We start from the raw sequence: 24,696 nt of genomic DNA on the forward strand, positions 1-24,696 counted from the left end.
GTCTTTGTGATGAGGAAGCCCTGGGTCAGGTTTCATTAGCTGCTTTGCTGGTGATCCTCCACCTCCAGTAGGAAATACATTTCACATCAAATAAATGAACTTGCGTGTGACTCAACATTAAGGATTTCCACAAGATAGTGCTTTTACCCTTGTTATGGGCATTCGGATACTTTCTATTATTTAACGTTCATTAAAAAATGCCTGTCCTAACCTCTTAAGTGGGTCTTCTGACCCCGCTGTGGGCCTGACACTGCAGTTCAGAGGGCGTGGTGTGGAGAGGAGGCTGCAGGGTGAGCTGCAAGTGCCAGCACTGGGTCCAGGGTTCTGGCTCCCTCCTCCTGTCTGATTTTCACTGGGTGCATGTTTCCATCGGGGATTCAGGTTTGGTTCCAGAACAGAAGAGCCAAATGGAGGAAGACGGAGAGAGGGGCCTCGGACCAGGAGCCAGGAGCCAAGGAACCCATGGCAGAGGCGACGCCTCCTCCAGTGAGAAACATCAACTCCCCACCCCCTGGGGACCAAGCCCGGAGCAAGAAGGAGGTGCTGGAGGCCCAGCAGAGGTGAGACTGTGGGTCTCTAGGCCCGGTGGGCCGTGGGCAGCACTGCAGACACAGGGCGAGACCTCAATGTGATCTCCTTCCTTTGCCAGCCTGGGGCGAACGGTAGGTCCTGCAGGGCCTTTCTTCCCCTCCTGCTTGCCGGGGACTCTCCTGAACACGGCCACCTATGCCCAGGCCTTGTCCCATGTGGCCTCCCTCAAAGGTGAGTTTGGGTTCAGCTGGGCTGGTGGGCATGACCTTGTGGGGGTGGTGGAGGTTGTGTGACCAGCCTGGGTCTCAGCTTGGCCATCCTTGCATCTGGGCCTGTGCAGCTTCCTCGCCTCCTGTCAGTCACAGCCAGGGCCACTGGTGCTGTCCAGTACTATCTTGATTGCTTCCTATATGCGGCCTGAGCATGGAGAGAATGTCCTAAGCATCATTTCACCCACAGAGAGCTGGTCCTAGAGGATACTGCCCCACAGTGACCTTCCATGTTCGCAGCTTTCTCCTGCTCCCTGGTAACAGTGTTAGGTGCCAACCTGCAGCTCATGGGTGGGGCCTGGGTGGGGCAATCATCCCTGCTCCCAGCTCCCTCTCCATGCGTGCAGCCGGCCCACTTGCTTTCCTCAGGTCTCCTGATGCCAGATGTCTGAGCTGTCAGGATTTGTGGTTTTCCAGGATGTGCTCTCTTCTCAGTGGCTGTTGTCTCGTCTGAAGGATAGAAATTGTTAGGGACATTTTGTCAGACTTAGAGAAAGGAGTTCCTGTGGCGTTGGCCCTTGGGATTTCTGAGCAGCCTCACTGGAATGGGCTCATCCAGTGTTTCTCAGATACTGGCCCCAAACCTATTCCTTCAGTGATCAGGCTGCGCAGCTGTGTTGGCCAGGAGCAGAGCTGGGTCCCAGCGTGGGTCTGGGGGAGTGTTAGGGGGCTCATTTGTCACAGGGGGTCTGGGAGGTGGGGGCACAGGGGTAGGCTGTAGGCTTTTTTTCTGATAATAGGAAGTAGGAGACACACCCTTAGGGTGTCCCCTGCATGTTCTGCTAAGGCCTGGGGTCTCCTGGCTCTCGAGGAGGGTCCCTCTCCAGCAGGTGGGACACACACACACACACACACACACACACACACACACACAGTATGGCAATCTGTGTTGCAAAGGCGGTTTCTGGAGACAGAAGGAGAATATGATGGAGTCTCCCTAGACAGTGTCCAGGAAGAAGGAGGGAAGGGATTCTGGGTGTAGGGAACAGCATATGCAAAGACTTCCAGGGGTGAGGAGGGTGCCCATGGGAGAGTGCCCAGAGATCCGGTGAGGGTGCCCAGCGGGGGCCAGAGCTTGATGGCCCTGGATGCCAGGATTCTGAGTCTGGACTTCCCACTGCAGGAGGTGGAGCCCTTTTAGCCTGGGGCTGCTTCTGAGTGGTCCAGGCAGCTGGGTGCATCCCCTGGCTCAGTTGGCTGATGTGGACAAGACTTAGCTCAGTACCTTCTCCTGGTACTTCCTTCAGCTCCAGGGTCCAGGTGCTCGGGGGGCCACATAGAACCCAACCCTGCTCCCCAACCCCATAGAGCAAACTTGGGACATATTTACAAGACACAGTGGGCTGCTTAGGGGCTACAGGGGTGCAGGCAACCAATTAGAAGGGGAATCCAGAAGATTACCAGTGGGATGCGGGTATCATCCAGGGGGCTGGGGCTTGGCAAAGGAGCAGTCAATCCCATGTCCACCCAGCACTGTCTGCTTCAGCAAGGGCCAGGTCAGCTCCTGAAAGTCATCTTCTCTTTTACAAATGAGAGTTGCTCGCCCGACTCTGGCCTCATGAATAGGAAGTGATTCCCACGGCATCTATGATAGGCTGAGCTGAGTCCCCGTTGGACACCAGCAGTGGCTGAATGGGGCTTGAGGACTAGACTGCAGCTAGGACGGTGGGGAGGCTAAGGGCAGTGTGTGAGAGGGAGACAGAGCTGGGCTTGTGGCTCCCACACCCTGGGGGTGCCCAGCTCAGCAGCAACCCAGGACAGAGGCTGGTGCAGACAGGAGGGGGTGGTGCTGAACTGGACCAACTGGCCTGAGTGAACGTGGCCACAAACATCTGTCCACTCTCCTCCTCTCCCCTCCACCCCTTCCCTAAGCCCTTCTGACTGGGCTGTGACCTGCCCCCACCTCCCCCGGAGCCTGCCCCATGCCTGCCTTGCTGGAGATGGACTTTCCTCTGTTGCTGCCTTTCTTGCCAGACCTTGGGGACTGCAGGGCCCTGTGGAGGTGGCAGGAATCACAGTGTGCTCATCAAACTTGGACGTGTCTTTGTGCACTGTAGGGGCCCTTCAGGGGCAGCCAGCACACCCCTGTGAGATCCCCTTCATGTCTAATCAGGGGCGTGGCAGGCCCTTGAGGTCGGCGACCTACCGTGTTTCCAGAGCCAGGCAGGTGGGCGCAAAGTGAGCGTGTGCAGGTGTTGTCTTTTTTTCCCCAGTTACAAATGAGCTCTTGCTCCCTTTCCTTGAAACAGGAGACCCTCTGGGTCTGTTTGTCATTTTCCCACTCTGAGAGAGGCCTGGGTAAAATGCACATGTCGCTACCATCAGAAGCAGCTATGGGAGGAGCCTTGATGGGGGCACCCTCAGATTAGGGTTGGGCAGAGGCAGGATGGGGGGCCTTTGCCCACTCAAGGGGCAGCTGTTGCTCTGCCAGCTGATTGTGGCTGTGTGGGAATGTGGATTCTGTGTTGCCAGAATTGCTGCATTTTCCAGAGAAGCTGGAGATTTGTATTTATATTTGAAGTATTCCTGTCTTAGTTGGTTCAGGCTGCTATAACGCAGTGCCCTATGCTGGGTGGCTTAGACACAGAAGAAGTTTATGTCTCACGGTGCTGGAGGCTGGAAGTCTGCGATCAGGACGCCAGCAGGGTTGGGTTCTGGTGAGGGCCCTCTTTTGGGGCTGCAGGCTTCGGACTGCTCCTTGTGGAAAGAGAGCAAGCTCCTCTAGGACTCTTCTTAAGAGGGCACGAGTCCCATTCACGAGGGCTCCGCCCTCACAGCCGAAGTCCTCCCAAAGGCCCTGCTTCTGAACACCCTCACAAGATTTCAACCTACAAATTTTGTGGGGGACACAAGCATTCAGTCCATAACAATTTCCATCTTTTAAATGTTGCCTCCAAGTCTTTGGGCCAAATTGGCAGGTCCTTGGTTGGACCTGCCATGGCCCTGCCATTTTGTGACACCCCCTGGGCTGTGAGCGGGTGTCCCATTTCTGCTTTCTGAGTTCTCTCTGCATACCTGCCTCCTGTCCCCAGCAAAGCTCTCCTCCCTGGGCTCATCCTGACACCTTTCCCTTCCATGGCCCACTCCTGCCTGGTCTCTCTGAGCAGTGGCTTTTAAATCTCCGACAAGCTAAGTCGTGTTGGAAAGGGAGGCAAGTGAGTGATTATGGAAACTTCTCCTGTGCTCTACCAGGCAACCTGCCATTCAATTCTCACAGTAGTATGGTCAGCATTATAGCAAGAGGGGGTCTGTAGTTGTACAACCAGTGGGTGAAGCTGGGATTGCTTATGTGGGTCGTGGCAGCTTTGCATTCTAAACGCGCCTGGCTCCATCATGGGACACTTCTGGAAGTGAGGTCTTCTGAGCTGCCAGTCCCTGGGGCTGCCTTGGAGTCAGCAGGTCAGCACTGACTCACTCTTGGAAGTGTGTGGGGGTCTCTGCTTCAACACCCTGGGTGGGGATGGGAGGTGTGTGCCTGCAGCATAGTCAGCTTCTAACACCCCCGGGGTTCAATTATCCCCGGGGTCCCTCTCCAGTAGGTGGGACGCACACGCACACACACACACTGTGTTTCAAAGGTGGTTTCTGGAGACAGAAGGAGAATATGGTAGAGTCTCCCTAGATAGTGTCCAGGAAGAAAGAGGGAAGGGATTCTGGGTGTAGGAAATGGCATAGGCAAAGCATTCCAGGGGCCAGTAGAAGAACCAGATCCCTCTGGAGAATGGCTGGCGTGTTGGGTGCCCATGGGAGGGTGCCCAGAGATAGGGTGAGGGTGGAACATGTGGTATGTGGCTTGGGGCCGCACAGCTTTCTGGCTTTTGCAGCCCAGTCTTCTCCTTCTCTTAGGTTTCCCCAAGCTACAGAAATTAAGCACACAGCCCAATGTAAGCCTGGCCAAGGAATGACCCCAATTTTTTAGGTCCTAGCTCAGTTTGAGGAGCTCTGGGCTATGACATAGCCTCCCTCATCTTCCTGCATCCCCAGAGGTGGCTGGGCACAGCTGTTGGCTGAACCAGTTCTCCTTTTCTCAGGCCTGAATCCTACTCCCTAGGGGCTGCTAGTCAACTAGGGGACTAGCACAGCATGCATGCCGGTGCTAGAAGGCACCTGACTGAGCTCTTTTTATAAATGAGAAACTAAGGCTTGGGGAGGGGAAGTCGCTTGCTCACAAATCACTGATTTGGGTGGGTCACCCCCTTGGGATGGAGGCTGCTATCCTCGGGTTCCCGATGTGTCCCTCCCTCCCTGCCTGGCACTACCAGACACCACTTGTTCATTCATTCCTCTGGATGAGCACGGCTGGTTGGGGGACAATGAGAGGCCTTGGACATCCCCCCTTGCTGCTCCCCAGCAAGTGAGGACAGTCATAAGTCTACTGGGGGAGGGGCTGGACTTGCCCAGGACCACAGAGACCAGAACCAATGTGGGCTGAGCCCTGGGGCCCCTTCTAGCCCAGACATCCCAACCACTTCTCCAAGCAGCTTGCAATTCACCCGGAAGAAATGAATCAAAGTTGTTTTCAGCTCCCAGCCCCAAATCAGTGCTAGTCTCCTTCCCCAGGCTTTGTGGTCTTACTGGTATCACACAGCCCCGGACCAAAGACAACAAATGTCTCTGGGTAGGCCATGGAGGATTGGGCCCAGCCCTGGATACCATCTGAGTGCTGCTCCCCTGTAACTGAGAATCCAAGCAAAGGCTGTTCCGTGCTCCACCAGCCCCCAGCTAGAATGTGAGGTCGATGCAGGGCTCCGAATGCCCCAGGGCAAGACCTGTTCTCCCAGTGAGCAATTGGGGTACCGCTGAGAGCATTATGTGTGATTACACATCAGAGGACTCTGAACTTGGGGTCCTGGTCGTTTGGTTCTGGGCATGGTTGCCATGGATGTGAAGTCCTTGTCTTGCACGTATTGAGAGAGCCTCCACATATTGAGAAAGCTGGCGATGCTAGCCCAGCAGGATTGGTGCTGGGGCCTGTGGGGGCAGCATGTGCACAAGAAAGATGTGGCTGCCAAGGTCAGCAGGGCTGCTCGGGCCAGAGGGAGCTGGGCAAGGGTTGGAGGTGGGGTGTGGGAGACGGCAGCCCTTTTTGGGAAGGAATTCCTGGCTGCTCCAGTAAGGCTGGCCAGGTGGAGTGTCCACGGGTGCAGGTGTGGCAGACTAGCCTGCAGGGTTACCAGGCGGGCGCCTGGATGGCCATCGGGCTGACCCCATCAGGCAGTGAGGCAACTGGTTGCCTCGAGTCAGGAAGCTGCCCACCAGAGACAAAGCTAGGCAATCAGAAACCAGACTCTTGCGGGGATTTTCTCCTTTAATTCTGAAGCAGCTGACTAGCACAGTGGCTTCCAGCAAAGGCCTGCTGGTGTGAACCGTAGTTCTCCCATTCTGTAGCCATGCACATCTTGAGTAAATCACCAAAACACTCTGTACTTCTGCCCGCTCATCTGCAGAATGGGGATCTTGATCACGATAGCACTGACTTTGTAAGACTGAATAAGGAGAACACGAGCTAGAGCATTTGAGGCCCTCAGGACAGTGTGTAGCATGTGGGAGGCAACACTATCACTAACCATCATTGAACACCAACTACTATTGTTGACCAGAGTCCTCCATTCTCATGCCCAGCTGCAGTCCCTAGACCCCATTCACTTTTAAAGGACTCAGTAAAGTATCTTCTTCTCCAAAACTTCTCCCATTTCTGTAAACTTTATTGCTACTGAAATTTACCCTTTCCTTGTAACCCTTGTTGCTCCAATTTTTGACCCTGTTGAGATGTCGTTTGTAGGATTTCGTGGTTGGGGCTCCCTGGGGCTTTATGCAGTGATGTGCTTTGTCCTCTGGGGGGATGGCCAGGCAGGTTTGCTGGGCTCACTGTAGGCATGTTTTATTTTATGGAAACTCTCAAATAAGAAGAGAGCAGGACCCTACTCCTGTGCAGAGAGGATTAACATGACAATAATGGGTGTCTAGAAAAAAATCTGTCCCATTACAAAGAATTTTCTTAGGCTGTCTTAATGGCCATGATTGCATTCACAATTCATTAATGCAGAGGAGGTTATTAATGGCCAGGGAGGCGCTTGGGTTTGGTCCGGGGAAGTGCTGGCCACAGGCCGGGTGGGAGCAGCTGGGGCTGGAGAGTCACAGTGGAGGAGGTGCTCTCCCCAGTGCACTTAGCTGGTCTGCCTCTAACCTGTGATTCACAGAGCTGGGTGTGAGGTGGGACATAATTACAGCTGCCAGGGGAAAGCTTTCATAACTCACTGCATGTTCACGCTGCAGGAGTCACAGCAACCCCCTGCACCCAGCAGGGCAGCCTGCCGAGTGGCAGCATCATAGCTGAACTTCCCAGGTGGGAGGGGTCAGCCTTCTGGGCAAGGTGGATATGATGGGGACCCTCGTCCCCAGTGTGGTTCCCTAGAGTCAGAGCCCGAGGCCAGAGAACAGCGGCAGGACAATGGAGTAAGATCTGACTCCTTCTTGCCTTCCTCCTCATCCCCTCTGGAGAGGTGAGATGGTTCCAGCCAGTTGGAGGTAAGGCCCAGGCTGGGAGGAGTCTGGGGACAGACAGGCTGGAGTCTGGCCCCATCTTCCCCGCAGAGACCTTGGACGCTGTGAGGACTGAAGGAGCTGCTGTAAGTCACGTGCCCCGCATTGTGCAGGCATGCAGTGGCACTCACTAGACACGAGCAACTGAGCGGCAGTCCTGGTCCTGCACAGAGTGCGTGAGGATGAGGGGAAGGATGTGCAGGGGAAGGGAGTGCTAGCAGAGGTCTGGCCATGGCATTCCTAAGGGTATGGCCCTGGCATTAGTCAAGAATGTTTTGCTTTGCTTTGGCCTTTGCCCTTGGGCTTCCAGGCCAGGCTGAAATGTCCAGCTTCTGAGGGCTGTACTGGCCTTAGCATTTGTCCACAAAGGCTGACCTCAGAGTCAGAAGTGACCTCTTCCTCCTCTGAGGCCCCCTGAAACCATCTTTCCCCTTTTCTTCGTTAATGATGTTTTCCTTTTTTAAAAAATTGTGATGTTTTAAAAAATTTTTAAATTTTTTTATAATGGTTGTATTGTAAAATAGGATATTCATTAGAGAAATGCATGAAGCATGCACCTGGCTCTTCATTAATGGTTTCAAGCATCCAGATTACCTTGCTTGCACTCCACACTCCCAACTCCATGTGCCTTGTTTTACTCACGTCACTTTTCCTCTTAGCAAAAGACACCACTCTGCTGACTTTTATGATGATATAACTTTACCACTGAAGTAGGCATTCTGAAACACTGTACCGGTTAGTAGCCCTTATCCACAGTGCTTGGACCAGAAGTGTTTGTGATTTTGTATTTTTTTTTTGGATTTCAGAATATTTGCATTTTACTTAGTGGTTGAGCATCCCAAGTCTGAAAATCCTAAATCTGAAACAGTCCAATGAGCATTTTATTTGGGTGTCGTGTTGGCATGCAAAAGCTTTAGATTTACAGCATTTCAAATTTTGGACTTGGGAGGCTCAATCTATAGTCTTGACTTTTTTGAACTTCACATATACATACATGTACTATATATATAGTAAATATATAGCACACAAAAATATATACACACATATACATGGAGTCCTACAGTATGTATTTTTTTGTGTCTGAGTTCTTTGGCTGAGCATTATGTTTACAAGATTTGTTGCAATTAGGTTTAGTCATAGATTCTTTATGATATTGTATGTACACAAGCATGTCTATAAAGACTGTTTGTCTATTCTTTTCCAAGCTTATACTTTTCAATTTCTTTTTCTTGTGGGACTGTGCTGGCTAGAACCTCTAGTACAGTATTGAACAGAAGTGGTGAAAACAGGCATCTGGCCTTATTCTATTTTTTTAAAAGCTTTATTGAGATATAATTCACATTCTATATGATTCATCCATTAAAGTGTACAATTCAATAACTTTTAGTATATTCACCATTTGAGTGTTCACCATCACTACAATCAATTTTAGAACATTTTTACCACTCTGTATCCATTATCAGTCACTGGCACTTTCTCCATTTTGCACAGCCCAGGGCAACCCTGACCCTGCCCTCTGTCTCTGTAGACTGTGGACATCTCATGTGAATGGAATCATGTCATACGTGGTGTGTGTGACCTGCTGTTGCTTTATTGATCTCATGAGGAAGCTCTTAGGGTTTGACAGTTGTGTTTGCTGCCTGTTTTTTTTTTTAAAGATACTCTTTATCAATTAAATATATTTTTTTCTTGTCCTAGTTTTCTAAGAATTTTTTCTTGATTATCATTTTTAAAAATTGCTAATATTAATGAATAGTGAATTTCATCACTTCTTCTGTAGCTGTTGAGCTGACTGTATGTTTTTTTCTTTCTCAATATATTAGTAGGATGAATTATATTGATTCTTTTTTTTTTAATGTTAAAACAACTGCACATTCCTGGAATAGACCCAAATTAGATGTGACATGCTATTCTTTTTACATATTACTGAATTTGGTTTGCTAATGTTTTCTTTAGGGTGTTTGCAGCTATGATCATGAGGAGATGGATGTGTGGTTTTTTTTTCTTATAATCTCCATTCCAGGTTTTGGTATGGTTTTACTTAACTGTGGTTGCCCCAAAAGTTAGTATTATAAAATAGCAACTGTTTTGTTATCTCTCATCATTCTGAGGACTGGCTGGGCTCAACTGGGTGGTTCTTTGGCTGCTTTTCCTTAGGATCTTTTGTGAGGTTGCAGTCACATGGCAGCTGGGCCTGGTATATACAACATGGCATTACTTAGGTGTCTGGTGCTTTTACAGAGATGCTGGGAGACTGAACCTCTCCCTCTTTCTCCACATGGTCTCTCCTATGGTTAGCTTGGGGTGGGGTTGAGTGGTGTTTGGGTACCAAGAGTATGAAAGCAGAAGATGCCAGGCCTTCTTAAGGGTCACACCCAGAATGGGTATAGTGTCACTGCTGCTGCATCCTATTAAAGCCAATCGCCGGGCCAGCCCAGACTCAGGCAGAGGGGACTGCACATGGGCGTGAGTCCTGGGAGGTGTGGTCCATTGAGAGTGACTGCAGACACTAACTGCCACAAATATCAAGGTTATGCTGGCCCCTGCCATGAGTTGGGGTGTTTGTTTTTGACCACCCGTACTTCCAGTTGTGACTATTTACACTTTAAGGGCACTGGTCACATCCAACGCGCCTCTGGATCCTTCCACCTACCTCTACCCCAGCACAGAGTCTGGTGCAGAGTAAAATGTAATGCAGTCTGGGAAAAGAAGGAAAGAATCTTGTGCTGCTCTGGGCCTGAGAGAAGGTCCTCTCTTAGGAGATTCCAAAGATATTGGCACCTGGCTCTGCACTGCTGGCCACCTGCTGGACTCCAGAGACGAGGCTTTCCTGTTCTTCATTCAGCACCCACTGAGTAGCTACACTTTGCCAGACTCTGAACCACAGGTTGAGCACTTAGCAATGAATTAGACCAATGAATTAGACTATCCCTACCCAAAGGGTCTGGCGGTTTGAGGGGGTGGGCTTGGAGAAACAGACAGGTCCACCAAGAATCCCAGTTCAGGTGACAGTCATGTACTCTCATAGAAGCAAACAAGGGCATACAAGGTATGGGGAAGCCCAGAGGAGGGAGGAACTTTCTTCACAGGAAGAAGTCTTTCCAGAGAATATGCTTAAGCTGTGAGTGGGTGAGAGACTCCAGGCAGAGAGAAGCATGAATGCAGGGAAGGAACCTGGCAGTGCTGCCTCTTTCTTGACACTGGGTCACCTTGGGGTGGATGCTAGGCTCCTCACCTGTGAAACAAAGACTGTAAAGGCCATACCTAATGGTGCCCATGTATCTGGCACATCCAAATCCACCTAAGTGCTTGTAATTGTTGTTAGAGTCATGATGTTGAGGCCAAAAAGTCACTTGGAATCTGATTAGGGCTTGGGTTTGGATTGCTGGGGCAGAGATTTCTGCTTCCTGCAAGCATTTACTCTCCCATGGGAGAGTCTCCCAGTACCCAGTGCATGGTGAGTGGGCTTCATGGTGTGTGGGCAGCACATGGGGCTCCACGAAAACAACACAGTCTCCCAGGGCCCCTGGCTCGTTTCTGAGGATACAGGTATTTGGGGAGCAGAGGACTCAAGGGACAGAAGTGGTCATTCCTCATGGGGAAAATGACTGGGTCAACCCTGGCCCCTCCATGCCAGGAAGACAGGCGGAGAATCCTGGCACTTAAGATTTGTAAGGAATCTCTTTGACGAGCATGTTACCACTGCTTCTGCAGAATATAGTGGGGGAACCTGAGGCCTGCAGAAGAGATAGAACTGTCCAAGGTCACATAGCATGAATGTCAGAGGCACAATTCAGGGACCTGGGTGTGCTACCTTCCAGCCCCCTACACCCTGTATTGATTCTGCTCCTTTGACAGGCACCTTCTGTCATCTTCTGACTTGAAAACCTGCAACTCACTTTCCAGAAGCCATTTCCTATGGGTGCTGATGGGTTTGCCCTTCCTGCGAATCAATGGGGCCCTGGAGTGCATGGAGAGGAGCAGAAGGCTCTGGCTGGTTCCAGAGGCAGCAGGAGAAGCAGCCTGCCCATGCCGAGCTCTGGCTGCCACTGAAAGGAGGCAGGGTTGTGTGAATCGGCATCTGACTGCCAGGAACATGTGTTCCTGTGGCTGTTCTGGCTGTGCTGGGGGTCCTTGGATCTGGGGGCCACTGTCATTATTTGTTTGACCCTGCGGAGACATCCAAGCGGAAATAGAACATGTGCACTGGCCTGAGACTGTGTCAGAACACAAAGCTCTGGTTGGAATGGTCAGCTGAGTTGGCCCCCATCAATGAGTGTTTGCTGAGTGCATAAGTAATTGTTGAGACAAAGGCCTTACATGTAATATGTGAAATTAAGGGACGGATGGGATTTAGAGCTGATTCCAACAAAACCCCTTCCAAATTAGCCCAGGGATTTTGACATTAATCAGATTGGGTAACTTTGTTAAGAATACAGTTTTTCTTTCCATGGGGTATTGAGGAAGCTTAGAACTCGGGAGATGGCAACTTTGAAGAACTAAAATATGCCAACTCAGTCAAGAAAGATAGATTCTCTCTCCTTTTCTCCCTTCACTAAATATTCACTGAGTGTTTACTTTGTACCTAAATGGGACAGTTTTGTTCTGCAATCAGGGCTGTGAGATTGGATGGGGGAGGCACACACATCAAGCTTGGGAGGTGAGGTGTGTACAAAAACAAACACGGCTCATGGTGAAAAGACAAGAAATAAGCCATAAAACAAGAGGAGGAGAAAGTACTTCAGGAGTTCCATTAGGAGAAGAAAGTGTGTCCAGGTGTGATTTGGCCTTGTTTTTTGTTTGATTATTGGTGATAGCACTTAAACACAGCAGCTAAAAATATGCTTAAATATTGTAGGCATCTACCAATATTCCCACTTAAACTCTCCATGTGAACTATAAGGAACTGGTGTGATGACTCACAGAATGTTTATCAGTTCATTTATTTTACTATAAAGTGAAAAGAAGTGAACTATGCTGTTTGCACTAGATGTCTCATAAATCCATGCATTCATTTTCTGTTCAACTCTTGTTACCCTAACCTGAATGTTCAACAGGAAAACTGGGTGTGAGAGCTCTCCTTGTCACGAGCATTGGAGTCCACATACCTTTATGATGAAAATGTGCTATTGGCAGAGACGAGACAGAGCTAACTTAATTTTTCCTGTCAGTCTTGGTAGTAGATCAATTAAACTGCCAAGGAGATCAAATATTTCAGACTGTATTTATTACATTAAGTATTTATATTCAGACCAAACCTTTAAAGCATGATGTCATATAGGAATGGAGGCCGATTAGATCAATTCAGCAGAATTTGCTGTAACTTAATGGAAATCAAATTGTGTGTTTTAATTTAGTGTCCAGGAGGTAGTAGCATGTTCTCAGACTGCATTTAAAGACCAGAGGGCTCTTGCGTAGACTTTTGTGATGGCACAAGTCTGCCAGGGGGAGGGAGGGAGTCATGGCCTTTTAGGGGTTTCATGGGGTGGGGGCGGGCAGGAAGGGACTTACTGACTTTGGTCCACACAAATGAGAGGGGAGATGAATAGAAGGTTGCTGGTGAATCTCATGGCGCACCCTTAGCCCCGTGTTTGCTGTCAATACCCTGAGTGCAGACGGATGCCATTAGTCATCTTGGAGTCTTCACTGGGTGGTGAAGACACGGTCTTTATCCCTTAGCAACCTGTGGGAGACTCTGTGCTGAAGGAGAACATCTGTCGCCATCTCTGAATGAGAGAAGACAGGAAATCACAAACCCCAAGGAGATTACTCTTTCTATGAGAGTAATACCTGGTCAGTTTAGAAAGAGCAAAACATACAATAAAACACAAATAAAAAAAATTCATAGCCTCAACACCCAGAACCACACACTGAATATTTTGGTATTGGAACATTTCAAGATGTCATTTATGAATATATATATATATCTGATAAACATATATTTAATAACTTACAAATTAAAAAGTTTAAATTGAGAATTTAAATTTATACATTTTTCTATTTCTAAGTAAATTTATATTTACATACATATATCTATGATGCTAGATTGATGTGGTCTATGGCTGTACATATACATATGTACACTATGTGCATATATGTGTGTGAGTATATGTGGATATGGATCATCTTAGTCGGTTTGGGCTGCTATAACTAAATATCATAAACCCGGGAGCTTATAAACAATGGAAATTTATTTCTCACAGTTCTGGAGGCTGGGAATTCTAAGATCAAGGTGCTGGCAGACTTAGTGTCTTGTGAGGGCACTGGATTCATAGATGGTGTCTTGTTGCTGTGTCCTTGTATAGTGGAAGAGGAAGAGACAAGGCGACCCTCTGGGGCTCTTATGTAAGGACATTAGTCCCTGAGAGATCTACACTCATGACTTAATCATATTCCAAAAGCCCCACCTCCCAAACCTTGGGGTTTAGGATTTCAACATATGAATTTTGGGGTGGGAGGACATCAACATTCAGTCTATCACATGTGTATGTATTATACACACGCATATGTATTCCAAAATGTATGCATGTTGACTTACTAATGACTTATTGTTTATTTACTGCTCCTTTACCGATTCTTTAATGTCTTATTTCATTAGTATCTTTTTCATAGTACTAAATATCCTCCTTTAATATAATTTGTCATAGTTGCAATGTGCTCTATATGGTTATAACTTATTCAGCTAGTTCCCTATTATTGGACCATTGGTTGATTTATGTTTTTTGTTGTTGTTATATGCACACAAGTATGACTTCCTTAGTAGCTAATTCAATTTTTAGCCCATTAATACTAGCTTAAACTTTTTTATTTAAATTTTTATCTTTAAAAAATATTATTTGCTTATCTTCTCTTTATTATTCCAGTTTTAGTGTATGTGCTGCTGAAGTGAGCACATGATAGCTTTTTGACAAATTAAAAAAAACAAAAACAAAAAAATACTCTTCTATTCCCTTCTAGAGCCCCATGTATAGAAATCAAGTAATTAAGAGGGGGCTTTGAAAGTTTGTTTGGCTCACTCTTCAAAATTCTCTTGGCAGTATAAATTACCTTTTGGCCAGACGGGAAGATTTCACTGAGGAACAAATACAGCTGTGAAAAGGCGTATGGCTTGTGCCAAAGGCAGGGTAGGCACACAGTGCCAGTGAGCGCAGTCACTGCATATACCCTATGTGCACATATGTAGTGTTACGTGTGTGTGCATGAGTATGGTTGCAGGTCTTGTGTCCATCATGGTGTCCTCTGGCGGATACTCGGGACAACTTGGGTTCTTCAGCTGGTCATGAAATTGAACCAGAAATTGGAATAAGCTGTGGATTGTGACTTAGAATTGTCCTTTAATTTTTATGGCGTTGAGGAAATAATTGTTTGAGGATTAAGTACCAGGTGCTTTATAGGATTTATCACCAAAGTAGGTGTGTTAAGGTGCAGAAGCTGAAGCTTGAGTGGATGAAGGCGGGTCCTGTGTCTGGTTAACAGTGGGGTCAGGGGTCAGACTTCTTCCGACCACCTTCTTCTGACCACCTTCTTCTGACCACCTTCTTCCGACCACCTTCTTCTGACCACCTTCTTCTTTTGTTCACCTTCTTCTGCCCTACACAGATGCACTGGGCTTTCTGGCCCCAGAGACGTCCTATTGTCACTTGTTTATAGGGTTTCCATAATGATGACTTGGTTTTAGGGTAGACTTTTTCTAAGTGTGTTTGTCACCTTATGATGTAATAAAGAGGCAGAGTCTAGCTCCTCTCATGACCAACTCAGTGGCCCCATGACTAATAGTCACAGGCTTGGTGCAGTTTTCAAAGCCCTGTCAAACATCATATCTTGAGACCCACAGTGGCCGCTGCAATGGCTTTGGGCTATCCCGGGATTCTGCTCTGCTTGCCTCTGTGCAAATGGCTCCAGTTTATTGTGCATTTGGAGGGTTTTTGGCTGTTTTATAAAATTTTGTCTCTTTTCTCAGTATTAACCATCAATGTGTCTGCCACTAGTAGCCACTTAAAGTTTGTGGCAGTCTTGGAAATCATACAACTTATGTTAGAAATAGAAATGCACTTTGCACATAGGAGAATCTTTAAGCATTTGGTGAAGGTCCTAGTAGCTGGGACTACAGCAGTGTGCTACCACACCCGGCTTTTTTTTTTTTTTTTTAGATGGAGTCTCACTCTGTTGCCCGGGCTGGAGTATAGTGGCATGATCTCAGTTCACTGCAACCTCCACCTCCTGGGTTCAAGCAATTCCCCTGCCTTAGCCTCCAGAGCACCTGGGATTACAGGCGCACACCATCATGCCTGGCTAATTTTTGTATTTTTAGTGGAGACAGGGTTTCACCATGTTGGCCAGGCTGGTCTTGAACTTCTGAACTCAGGTGATCCACCTGCCTTGGCCTTCCAAAGTGCTGGGATTACAGGCATCTGCCACCACACCTGGCTAATTTTTTTGTATATTTTGTAGAGACAGGGTTTTGCCATGTTGCCCAGGCTGGTCTCAAACTCCTGGGCTCAAGCGATCCACCCGCCTCAGCCTCCCAACGTGCTGGGATTACAGGTGCGAGCCACTGTGCCCGGCCTCTACTTGAGCACATGTTTCATGGCCAAAGTGCATGAGCTTTGGGTCTAGATTTTCACTCAGTAACTATTTACTAATGAGTCACCCTGGGAACTAAATATCCTCCTTTAATATAATTTGTCATAGTCGCAGTGTGTTCTATATGGAGGATGAAGCTCCATCATGTTATTTCAAGTTCTCAAAAGTGTTCAGGGTCCATGAAGTTGTTTGTGCAGGCAGCATATTGGTACTGTCAGATCACTGAGAAATCAAAATCATTTTTTTCCTTTGCAAAAAATGGCTATAGAATTCAAGGGAGATGCTGGTTGTTGGACAATTTAAGTTAACATGTGTATGTGCCCAGATCACTGTATTTCCTATCCCCCCAACTACTTTTCTCTTTAGGGTGATGACAGAAGTGTCTGTTGATGGGAGACATAAGGCAGGGTGTGACCATCACACAAGAAAGAAGGACTTTACCTTCCCTTTTTCTGCAGATTCTGCCTCTGTTAAGGCAACCCACAACCCTGTGGGATGGCTGTGAAGTTACTGTGAAGTCATATTGACCACACATTATTGATCACTGAACCATGTCTCCTTTGTGCAGATAGATCCTTGGATGCAGATTATAGACTTTATACTTTTCCTTGTTAACCATCTCACTAGATTTGTCCCGTTTGCTTTTAATCTTGTTTCTTACACAGTGGCCTCTTTCAATCTTGTCCATACTCTGTCTTGGATCCACACATCTTCCCAGTTCTCATTCAGGTATGGGCAGGTTCAGGGGAAGCCCCTTTGGCAGCCTCTGAGGACTTCCCTTCAGATGGCCAGGGCTCATTTGCCACATTCCTGGGTGTGGCTCTGTGTTTTTGTGTCCACCTGCAGGCATCCGCCCCCTTTGACGGATGCCTTAGTTGCAGTTCAGGCTTGGGGTGCAGATGAAGAAAGGGTGCAGATGAGGAAAGGGAGTGATGGCACGTGTCGGGGTGTGTGCCCAAGGCTCTTTTTTTTTTCTTTGAGAAGGAGTCTCACTCTTTCACCCAGACTGGAGTGCAGTGGCACGATCTTGGCTCACTGCAACCTCCGCCTCCCGAGTTCAAGCAATTCTCCTGTCTCAGCCTCCGGAGTAGCTGGGACTACAGGCACATGCCACCACATCCGGCTAAGTTTTGTATTAGTAGAGACGGGGTTTCACCATATTGGTCAGGCTGGTCTCAAACTCATGACCACAGGTGATCCACTCGCCTAGGCCTCCCAAAGTGCGGGTTTTACAGGTGTGAGCCACTGTGCTGGGCCCCAAGACTCTTGTTGGTCAGTGCACACCTATCGGAGTCAGCTGCCTGCTGAGGAGTTCCACTCCCCCCTGCCCCTGCCACCAATGGTCAGGTACTGGAGGGATGTGTGAAAACCCTGCAAAGCTTCCTTAGGCAAAGGCCCAGTGAGTGCAGTTGGTTGAGAGTGCCAGCCCCATGGACGTGGGACTGGGTGTGGCTGGGTGAGTGTTTGGCAGCTCAAGGGGCTTTGGAGATTCTTGCTCACTGAAGGAGCCATAAAAACAGCCCTGGCTACCCTGTGCACACTTCATCTTCCTGGATCACCTTGCCCTCAACTCACCTCTGGCCAGTATACTTAAAAAAAAAAAACTGTCTTATTTTCTTTTTGATTATGGTAAAATACGCATAACATAAAATTTACCATCTTAACCATTTTTAAATGTGTGACTCAGTTGTATTAAGCACATTCCTGTTGATGTGCAGCCAATCTCCTGAACTCTTCATCTTGCAAACTTCCCACTTCCCCCATCTTCCCACTTCCCCTCCCCCGCCCCAGGTCTGTGTCATTCTACTTCTGTCTCTGGGAATTCTCTGGGGACCTCACAGAAGAGGATTCCTGCAGGATTTGTTCTTTTAGTGATTGGCTTGTTTCATTTAGCATAATTTCTTCAAGGTTGATCCCTGTTGGAGCAAGTGTCAAAATTCCCTTCCTTTTGAGTCATATTCCATGGTATGTACAGTCCTTATGGTTTTTAACCACAGGGTCCTTGGCTTCACTTGGTCCTCAGTTTCCCATCAATCCAGTGCTGTGTGTGTATGTGCGTAGGGGGTGAGCTAGGCACACATAGACTCTTTACCCTGCTGCAGCCTTGGTTCTGTGAGTTAATTTATTCCTCTTAACTTCTAAGTTTGGGTTTTAAGGGCCAGCAGTATAGTTATGGGTGGCTTTCTTGGGGTCCACTGCAGGTGTGACCTAGTGGCTGTAAGCTATGGCTCCAGGGGAAGGAGGCTCTGTCACTTCTACATCTGGTACATGGCTAGATTTCCCACTGAGTTACAGAACATTGAACTCACCATTGATGCTTACATTGAAGCAAGGCCTTGGCTGGGTTAATACCAGCCTGAGATGGATTGAGCCCATCTTTCTCATCTGGCCTGACCCAGGGCCGGCTACCCAGGGCTAAGCCTGAGGACAGTGGCCCCTTCCAGGTCCCTGAGAGCCTATAGCCCCAACCAATCTCTACTCTCAGATATGCCTGCTGGGTCTGTCTTCAATCTTCTTTCTTTTTAACATTCATTTAAAATTAACATTATGTTTCTAAACTTAAAAGAAATTCATTTTCATTGTAGAAAAACAAGAAAAATTCTGTATAGACATAGAGAGGAAAATACAAATCTACAGCATACCCGCTCCACGGGGAACACCATTCTTAATAACTTGGTGTCTTCACACCTTAGGTGCTCCTCACCAGTGAGTGCCCTTGGGCAGGGAGACTTGGAGGAAGACAAGGCCCCCTGGGGGTGGGTTCTAACCATCAGGAAGGCCTGAGACTCATAGAAGGCATTGTTCCCAGCAAAAGCTGTCATTCCCTCTGACAGTCTCTCAGTGACTGGTGTCAGAGTGTGGCTATGCCTGTAAGAGCCCCTAGGAGAAGTGGAGCAGCCAGGTCCTGGGGTTTGACTAAATGCATGACAGGCTGGAGGCCAGCGGGCCTGCAGGGCAGTGGGGCTGGTCCTAGAGCTCCCTTGCACACTCTGCGTGTGTGCTGCCTCACACTCATCTTGGTATCTGCTGCCTAATGGATCAGCCCCTCAGTCAAACTTGAGGCAGGAGGTGAAGCTGCATTTAAACCTCCCATTACGATACAGGAGAGGGAAAGGTCACCAGGAGGTTCTGGTCCCATCTCTACAATAAACTGTGCAAATTTGGAGACTCAGTTTCCTTACCTGGAGAGGGGGATGAGCCACGCCTACAGTATGGGTAACCATAATGTGATAAGAGGAGCAGTGGGTGGCAAAGGTGAGCTTCCCTTTGTCTCTCAGCAGGCTTGGCAAGGAAGAGGAGGATTCGTGAATGTGCTTGAGGGGAGCAGAAGGTACCCTGGCTTTGGCATTAGGAAGGCTGTCTTGGGAAGGGAGGGTGGGGACATCTCAGCTGCTGGAAAAGCTGGTGCAGCTGCAGCTGCCCCTGAGGTTGATCTCTAAAAGTGGATGCCGGGCCTGAGTGGCCTTCCAGGCTCCAGTGAGCACAGGCATTTGTCTCACGATTGCTGCCCCTTGGTGGTTCGAGGAAGGACTCCAGAGCATGCTTAGAAAGGCAGGACAGCAGCTCAAGGCTCACTTGCAGCCTGTGGACATGTCCAGGACTGCAAGGGAGCTGGGACACAAGGGTGCTGACCTTGGTGCTGACCTTGCTGCAGACCTCAGCCTTGGCTGGGACCACTTCAGAAATTCCATCTTCTCCATGTTTTCCATTATCACCAGGCAAGAGGCAACACCTGGGTGAGAAGGATTGACCTGGGCTTGAACCCACACTAAGCACTTTCCAAATTGGTTCCCTATGAGGTTCTCAAACCTCAGTTCACGACACCCCCTGGACCATAAGCAATATATAACAGTTAACAGTTCTGTTAATTCAATGGTTAGGTCCAAGCAGCTCACTAAGTATTTCCTGACAGCTTAGTAGCCATTTGAAAAATAATACTTATAAAATGAAAGAAAAATAATGTTTTTCTTTTCTTTTTCTTTTTATTATTATTATTTTTAGAGACGGGGAATTGCTCTGTTGCCCAGGCTGGAGTGCAGTGATGCAATCACGGCTCACCGCACCCTTGAACTCCTGGACTCAAGTGATCTTCCTGCCTCAGCCTCCTGAGTAGCTAGGACTATCGGCACATACCACTGTGCCTGGTTAATTTATTTTTTATTTTTATTTTGTAGCAATAGGGTCTCACTATGTTGCCCATGCTGGTCTTGAACTCTTGGGCTCAAGCGATCCTCCTACCTCAGACTCCCAAACTGTTGGGATTATAGGTGTGAACCACTGCGCCTGACTGTTTTCATTTTTAAATAGCCACTATTCCTTTCTAAGGGGCTTATGTGCCTTATAAGCTTTGTACAGCTTCTCTAAACTTGGAATTCTTTTAGACTCCGCCACCCACATTTTATATTCCAATGTGGAATTTTGTGTGGTACTTGCAAAATCCAGCTTTGCAAAGCGATAACATTCTTGACAGGAATGCAGCAGGATCTCGTGGTTAAGCCGGGAACTGCCTGCAGCCAGCAGCTTGCCTGGCACCTGACATGTGTGGCTGGGTTTCCCTTCATTTAAGGTATCCCCCAGTGCCCCAGTGAGTTCTTAGGGGTGCTTGACACAGTTTGGGAATGTGGAATGACTTAATGGGGTCCTCCTTATAATCCTGCGATGTAGATATTACCCCATTTTACAGAAGTAGAGACTGAGGCTCAGAGAAGCCAAGATATTGGCCTAAGGCCACACAGCTCCTTGGCAAGGGAGCCAGGACTGACTGGGTGTCCCTGATGCTCTGACAACACTTTGAATGATTAACTAGGTCCCTTTGAGGTTCTAAGCACTTGTCCTTCTCCCTTTAGTATCTGGCGCCAGAGGGAATCAATCTTTCTGTCCTTCAGAACTCAGACCGTTCCCTGTCACCCAGCCCTGAGAGGCAGAAAGTGGACAGTGATGGGAGCCTGTTGTTTTTCCTTTTCCAGGGGGCCCACTGTGCTCTTGCTGCGTCCCAGACCCCATGGGACTCTCCTTCCTTCCCACCTATGGCTGCCAGAGTAACCGCACGGCCAGCGTGGCCGCCCTGCGCATGAAAGCCCGTGAGCACTCAGAAGCCGTCCTGCAGTCAGCCAACCTCCTGCCTTCCACCAGCAGCAGCCCCGGCCCTGTCGCCAAGCCAGCGCCCCCAGATGGCAGCCAGGACAAGACTTCTCCCACCAAGGAACAGAGCGAGGCAGAGAAGAGTGTATGAGGGTCCACAGTACCCTGTCCGGCGTGCCCTCCCCCCGCCCCTGCTTCTCCCAGCCTCAGACCCTACAGAAAACTCCAAATAGCAAGGAGAAGCCTGCGGCCCCAGGGCCTCTGCATGGACCCAGGACGGGCAAGTGAGACCCACAGCTCCCTTGGCACCTGGAGGGTCCCTCTGGAGTCCCACCAGCGCGGCTGTATTGTGGTGGCTTCTTTGGCAACAGATCCCGATGGCACTTGGTGGCAGCAGAGCCCTCTCTGTGAGGAGTCTCCCTGGAATTTTCATCCAGGCCCACAGTCTCAGAGGGAGGTAGATTCCTCATCCATTACCCTTCCTATTTCCCGCCTGGGCTGCCTTTGAAGGTCTTGTCAAACCCAGGAACTGTGGCATGGGCTGAAGTTTCATGATAAGAAAAGGGCCTGTCCCCCTTACATTGTTTGATAACTGGGGAACCAGTGGAATCCCAAGCGGCTCTTGCTCCCCTGGGCCAAGATGAGCAGTAGTGCCCTTTCTCTTGTTGGAGAATATTGGTTGTGGGCTTGGTTAGAAAGTGAGAAGATGTAGGGTAGGGAGGGGCCAACACGACACAGCCTGTCCCAGAGGTCCACGGTGGCTCTGACCCAGGAGATTTCACTGCACATCTGGCCAGGGGTACTGGGCTAATCACCCAGACCATCGGCTCCATGAACTGGGGTCTGCCATCTTGACACTGTGGGTGTGGAACCAGTGTGGCCCCGGTACCTGAAGCACTCACCTGCAAGCCCTTTCTCTCTCCCAAATAGACCTGTGGGTTGATGGGAAGTGAAGCAACTGAAAAGCAGCTCTCTGGTCCAGGGGGCCTAAGGGCCCTTGGAGAGGGAAGAAGCCCTTCAGGAACGCCTCTGAAATAATTGCGCATATGGATGAACTACCTTTCCCCAGGTGCCTGGCATGTAGAGGGGGCTCTTCAGTGGTGTTTTTTTACTGAGGGGAAAAAAGTAAGAAGGGAGACAGGAACGGCGTATGTGCAGAAATGGAGCATGGGGAAGACAGCTTTCTCATGGTGTGGAGAGCATTAATTCCAAAGGGCCAAGTTTCACAGAGATTTCTGTTTTGGTCTAGTGTGGCTGTTTTCTCTGGTGTGGATGGTGACCTGGAGGAGATCCAAGGGGAACGTGCAATAGCATAAGCTCTGCCGCTTTCTGGCAGGGGCGCCCGGCACCTGAAAGGTTGCAGTCTTTGGTGGCTTTTGCTGATGGTGTTTCCATGCGGATAGTTATTGCCTTCATGATGGTTATTTTGGTTTCAGTTATTATCATCGAAAGGTTCTACTTTCACATTTCCTGTTCCCTTTTTACCTTGCCCCACTCCATGACCCCCAAATAATACTCCTGAGTGTATCGTGCCTCGTCTATGATCACCATGAAGCATTTGATAAAACACACTGTCTCCTTTAAAGAAAAAAATCAAATCCTTCTTCCTGCTGTATTTTGCTTGTTGAGTATAAAGATGAAACGATTTGCCAAAAAGCGGCAAAGTTGCTTCCGTTTCCCTGTAATTACGAATGTTTGGTTGAAGGATGTAAGCTCAAGCCCTTATGTACACTAACTCTTCAATCTAATTGTTTGATTAAACTCGTATTTCCTCCAGAAAGGTACATAAATAAGTGAACTGTTGAGCAAATTAAGAATACTTAACAGCATTGCATCTGAAAAGTAGTTATGCTGATTAAATTTTGTGTCCTTGAGGACTTTCAGGAAATTACTTTTGATCGTCAATAACACAATTAAGTAAACTACACACACATTAGCATGAATAATTGATAAGAAATTATGTATTACCACGAAGCACTGATTTAATAATTCATGATGCGACACTCTAGTGACTGTGCAAAACTGGATCATATCGAAAAGTCTGCCTGATGTTACTGAAAGAAAGGAAAAGAAATGAGCACCAAGCCTCTGCAGAGATATTGAGTACTTAGTTTTGTTGTACAAAGGCAAAAAGTAACGATGCATGATGTAGTTTCTGTTTGTTTAAATACCCAAATAAATTTAGAGGAGTTAAAAGAAAGACCGAAAAAGCTCAGGTCCTCTCTTTGTTCCTCCCAGCCCTGAGGCTGCAGGGCTGGGTGGAGTCTGCGCTCTTCAATCTTCCACTTTGGCCAATGTGCAAATGGAAACCTGGAAACTTCCAGGAGGAGGGCATTGAGGCCTTGGATCAGGAACGTTTTAGTGGATGCTGGGACAAGATAGGGTCCTCTGTGCAGATCAGAGTCCTCCCCAAGTCATTGACAAGCACTGCCTTGCAGGGTCGTTGTTCCTGGAGCCCCCCATAGGTTGCCCTGTCTGCAGGAGTTCATCACATGACTGTAAAAGGCAGCTGGGCTTCAGTGTGGGAAGGAGGCTGGGGCCCCAGCGATTGATTGATTAATTAATTATTATTCATTTATTAGTTGAGGCACAATGAAGTCCATTCCTTAATGCACTCTAGGTTTGGGAAAGGAGCCTAGAAACCACTGAAGTTGTGACTGTGACTGGGGCAGACAGCCTGGCCTTGTTGGGGATGACAGCCTGCCCAGAGGAGGAGCAACTGTGGCATGGCAGGGAGTCAGGGCGGGCAGCCCTGGCATAGGGCTTGGGGGACTTGGGGGCTCCTCCTCCATTTCTTGGTGGGTGCCCAGTGTCTGATCTCTCAGTTGGGTAGAAAGAACTTCCTTTGACTCTGCCACTGTCTCATTTCCTGAAAACTTTACATAGGTTAGCATATTTAATTCCAATGATAAACCCACAATGTAAGTCCTACTATTCCCGTTTCACAGTTAAGGAAACCGAGGCACAGTTAGATCGGACAACTTCTGTAAAGCTACATAGTTGATAGCCTTTGATAGGAAGAGGGAACTCGACTTCATTGGCTGTCACACAGACAGTGGTTAATAAATGACTTGATGAGATCAACTGGGCTCAGTCTTCAAGGCCAGGAGCACCATGGAGGCATATGAGGACCCGTTGGTCCCAGCAGGTTTCACAGATGGTGAGTCACGGTTTGCCTTTGCTCACTGTCTTTTGGGTTCTGTCCTGGGTGGGCCTGTGGGAGGGGAGGATGAACCACCCCAGCACCCTGTCAGACCTCAGTGTCTCCCTCCCCTGGGTCCAGCCTGGCCGGGGTAGGGGCCAGCCTGCCCCCATTTTATCTGCACCTGGCCTTCAGGTGTGTGCCTGTCTAAGAGCAGGCCCAGCAACAATCCCTGAACTCAGTGGTGCCCAGAGCTTCTGGGCCCCTCCAATGGATACAGCAAGACAGGACACCAAGAAGGTGCCTGAGACTCAACCAGTCCACTTAATGGAAACTCTCTTTCTTCCTAATTTTCTGGCTTCACCAGAAAAAGTGAAGCTTTTACAAATTCAGAGCTTGGTTGAAGTTGGTTAAGAGCATGTTTCCCTTGTTCAGAATCCTAACCCTAAGGGCTGTGTGACTCTGGGCGAGTCACCTAACCTCTCTGTGCTTCAGTCATCTCCTATGTAATAATGTACCAGCCTCCCCTCCCGGGGCTCTTTGGAG

General features: G+C 48.6%; 2 protein-coding genes across 2 annotated transcripts in view; one reads left to right on the forward strand and one right to left on the reverse strand.

Moving 5' to 3' along the window:
• The window catches only part of DRGX (dorsal root ganglia homeobox), a 32,495-nt gene extending 9,287 nt beyond the window's left edge, over positions 1 to 23,208 (forward strand). The window contains exons 5-7 of the mRNA XM_050805365.1: positions 382 to 560; positions 650 to 762; positions 20,894 to 23,208. Coding sequence (XP_050661322.1) covers positions 382 to 560; positions 650 to 762; positions 20,894 to 21,159 — 558 coding nt within the window. The 3' untranslated portion in view covers positions 21,160 to 23,208. The remainder of the gene's footprint in view (positions 1 to 381; positions 561 to 649; positions 763 to 20,893) is intronic.
• LOC126963224 (mitochondrial import inner membrane translocase subunit Tim23) overlaps positions 1 to 24,696 on the reverse strand; it is a 901,060-nt gene that overhangs the window by 868,746 nt on the left and 7,618 nt on the right. The window lies entirely within an intron of this gene.

Source organism: Macaca thibetana, chromosome 9, assembly GCF_024542745.1.
Source record: "Macaca thibetana thibetana isolate TM-01 chromosome 9, ASM2454274v1, whole genome shotgun sequence".
NCBI classification, from domain to species: Eukaryota; Metazoa; Chordata; class Mammalia; order Primates; family Cercopithecidae; genus Macaca; species Macaca thibetana.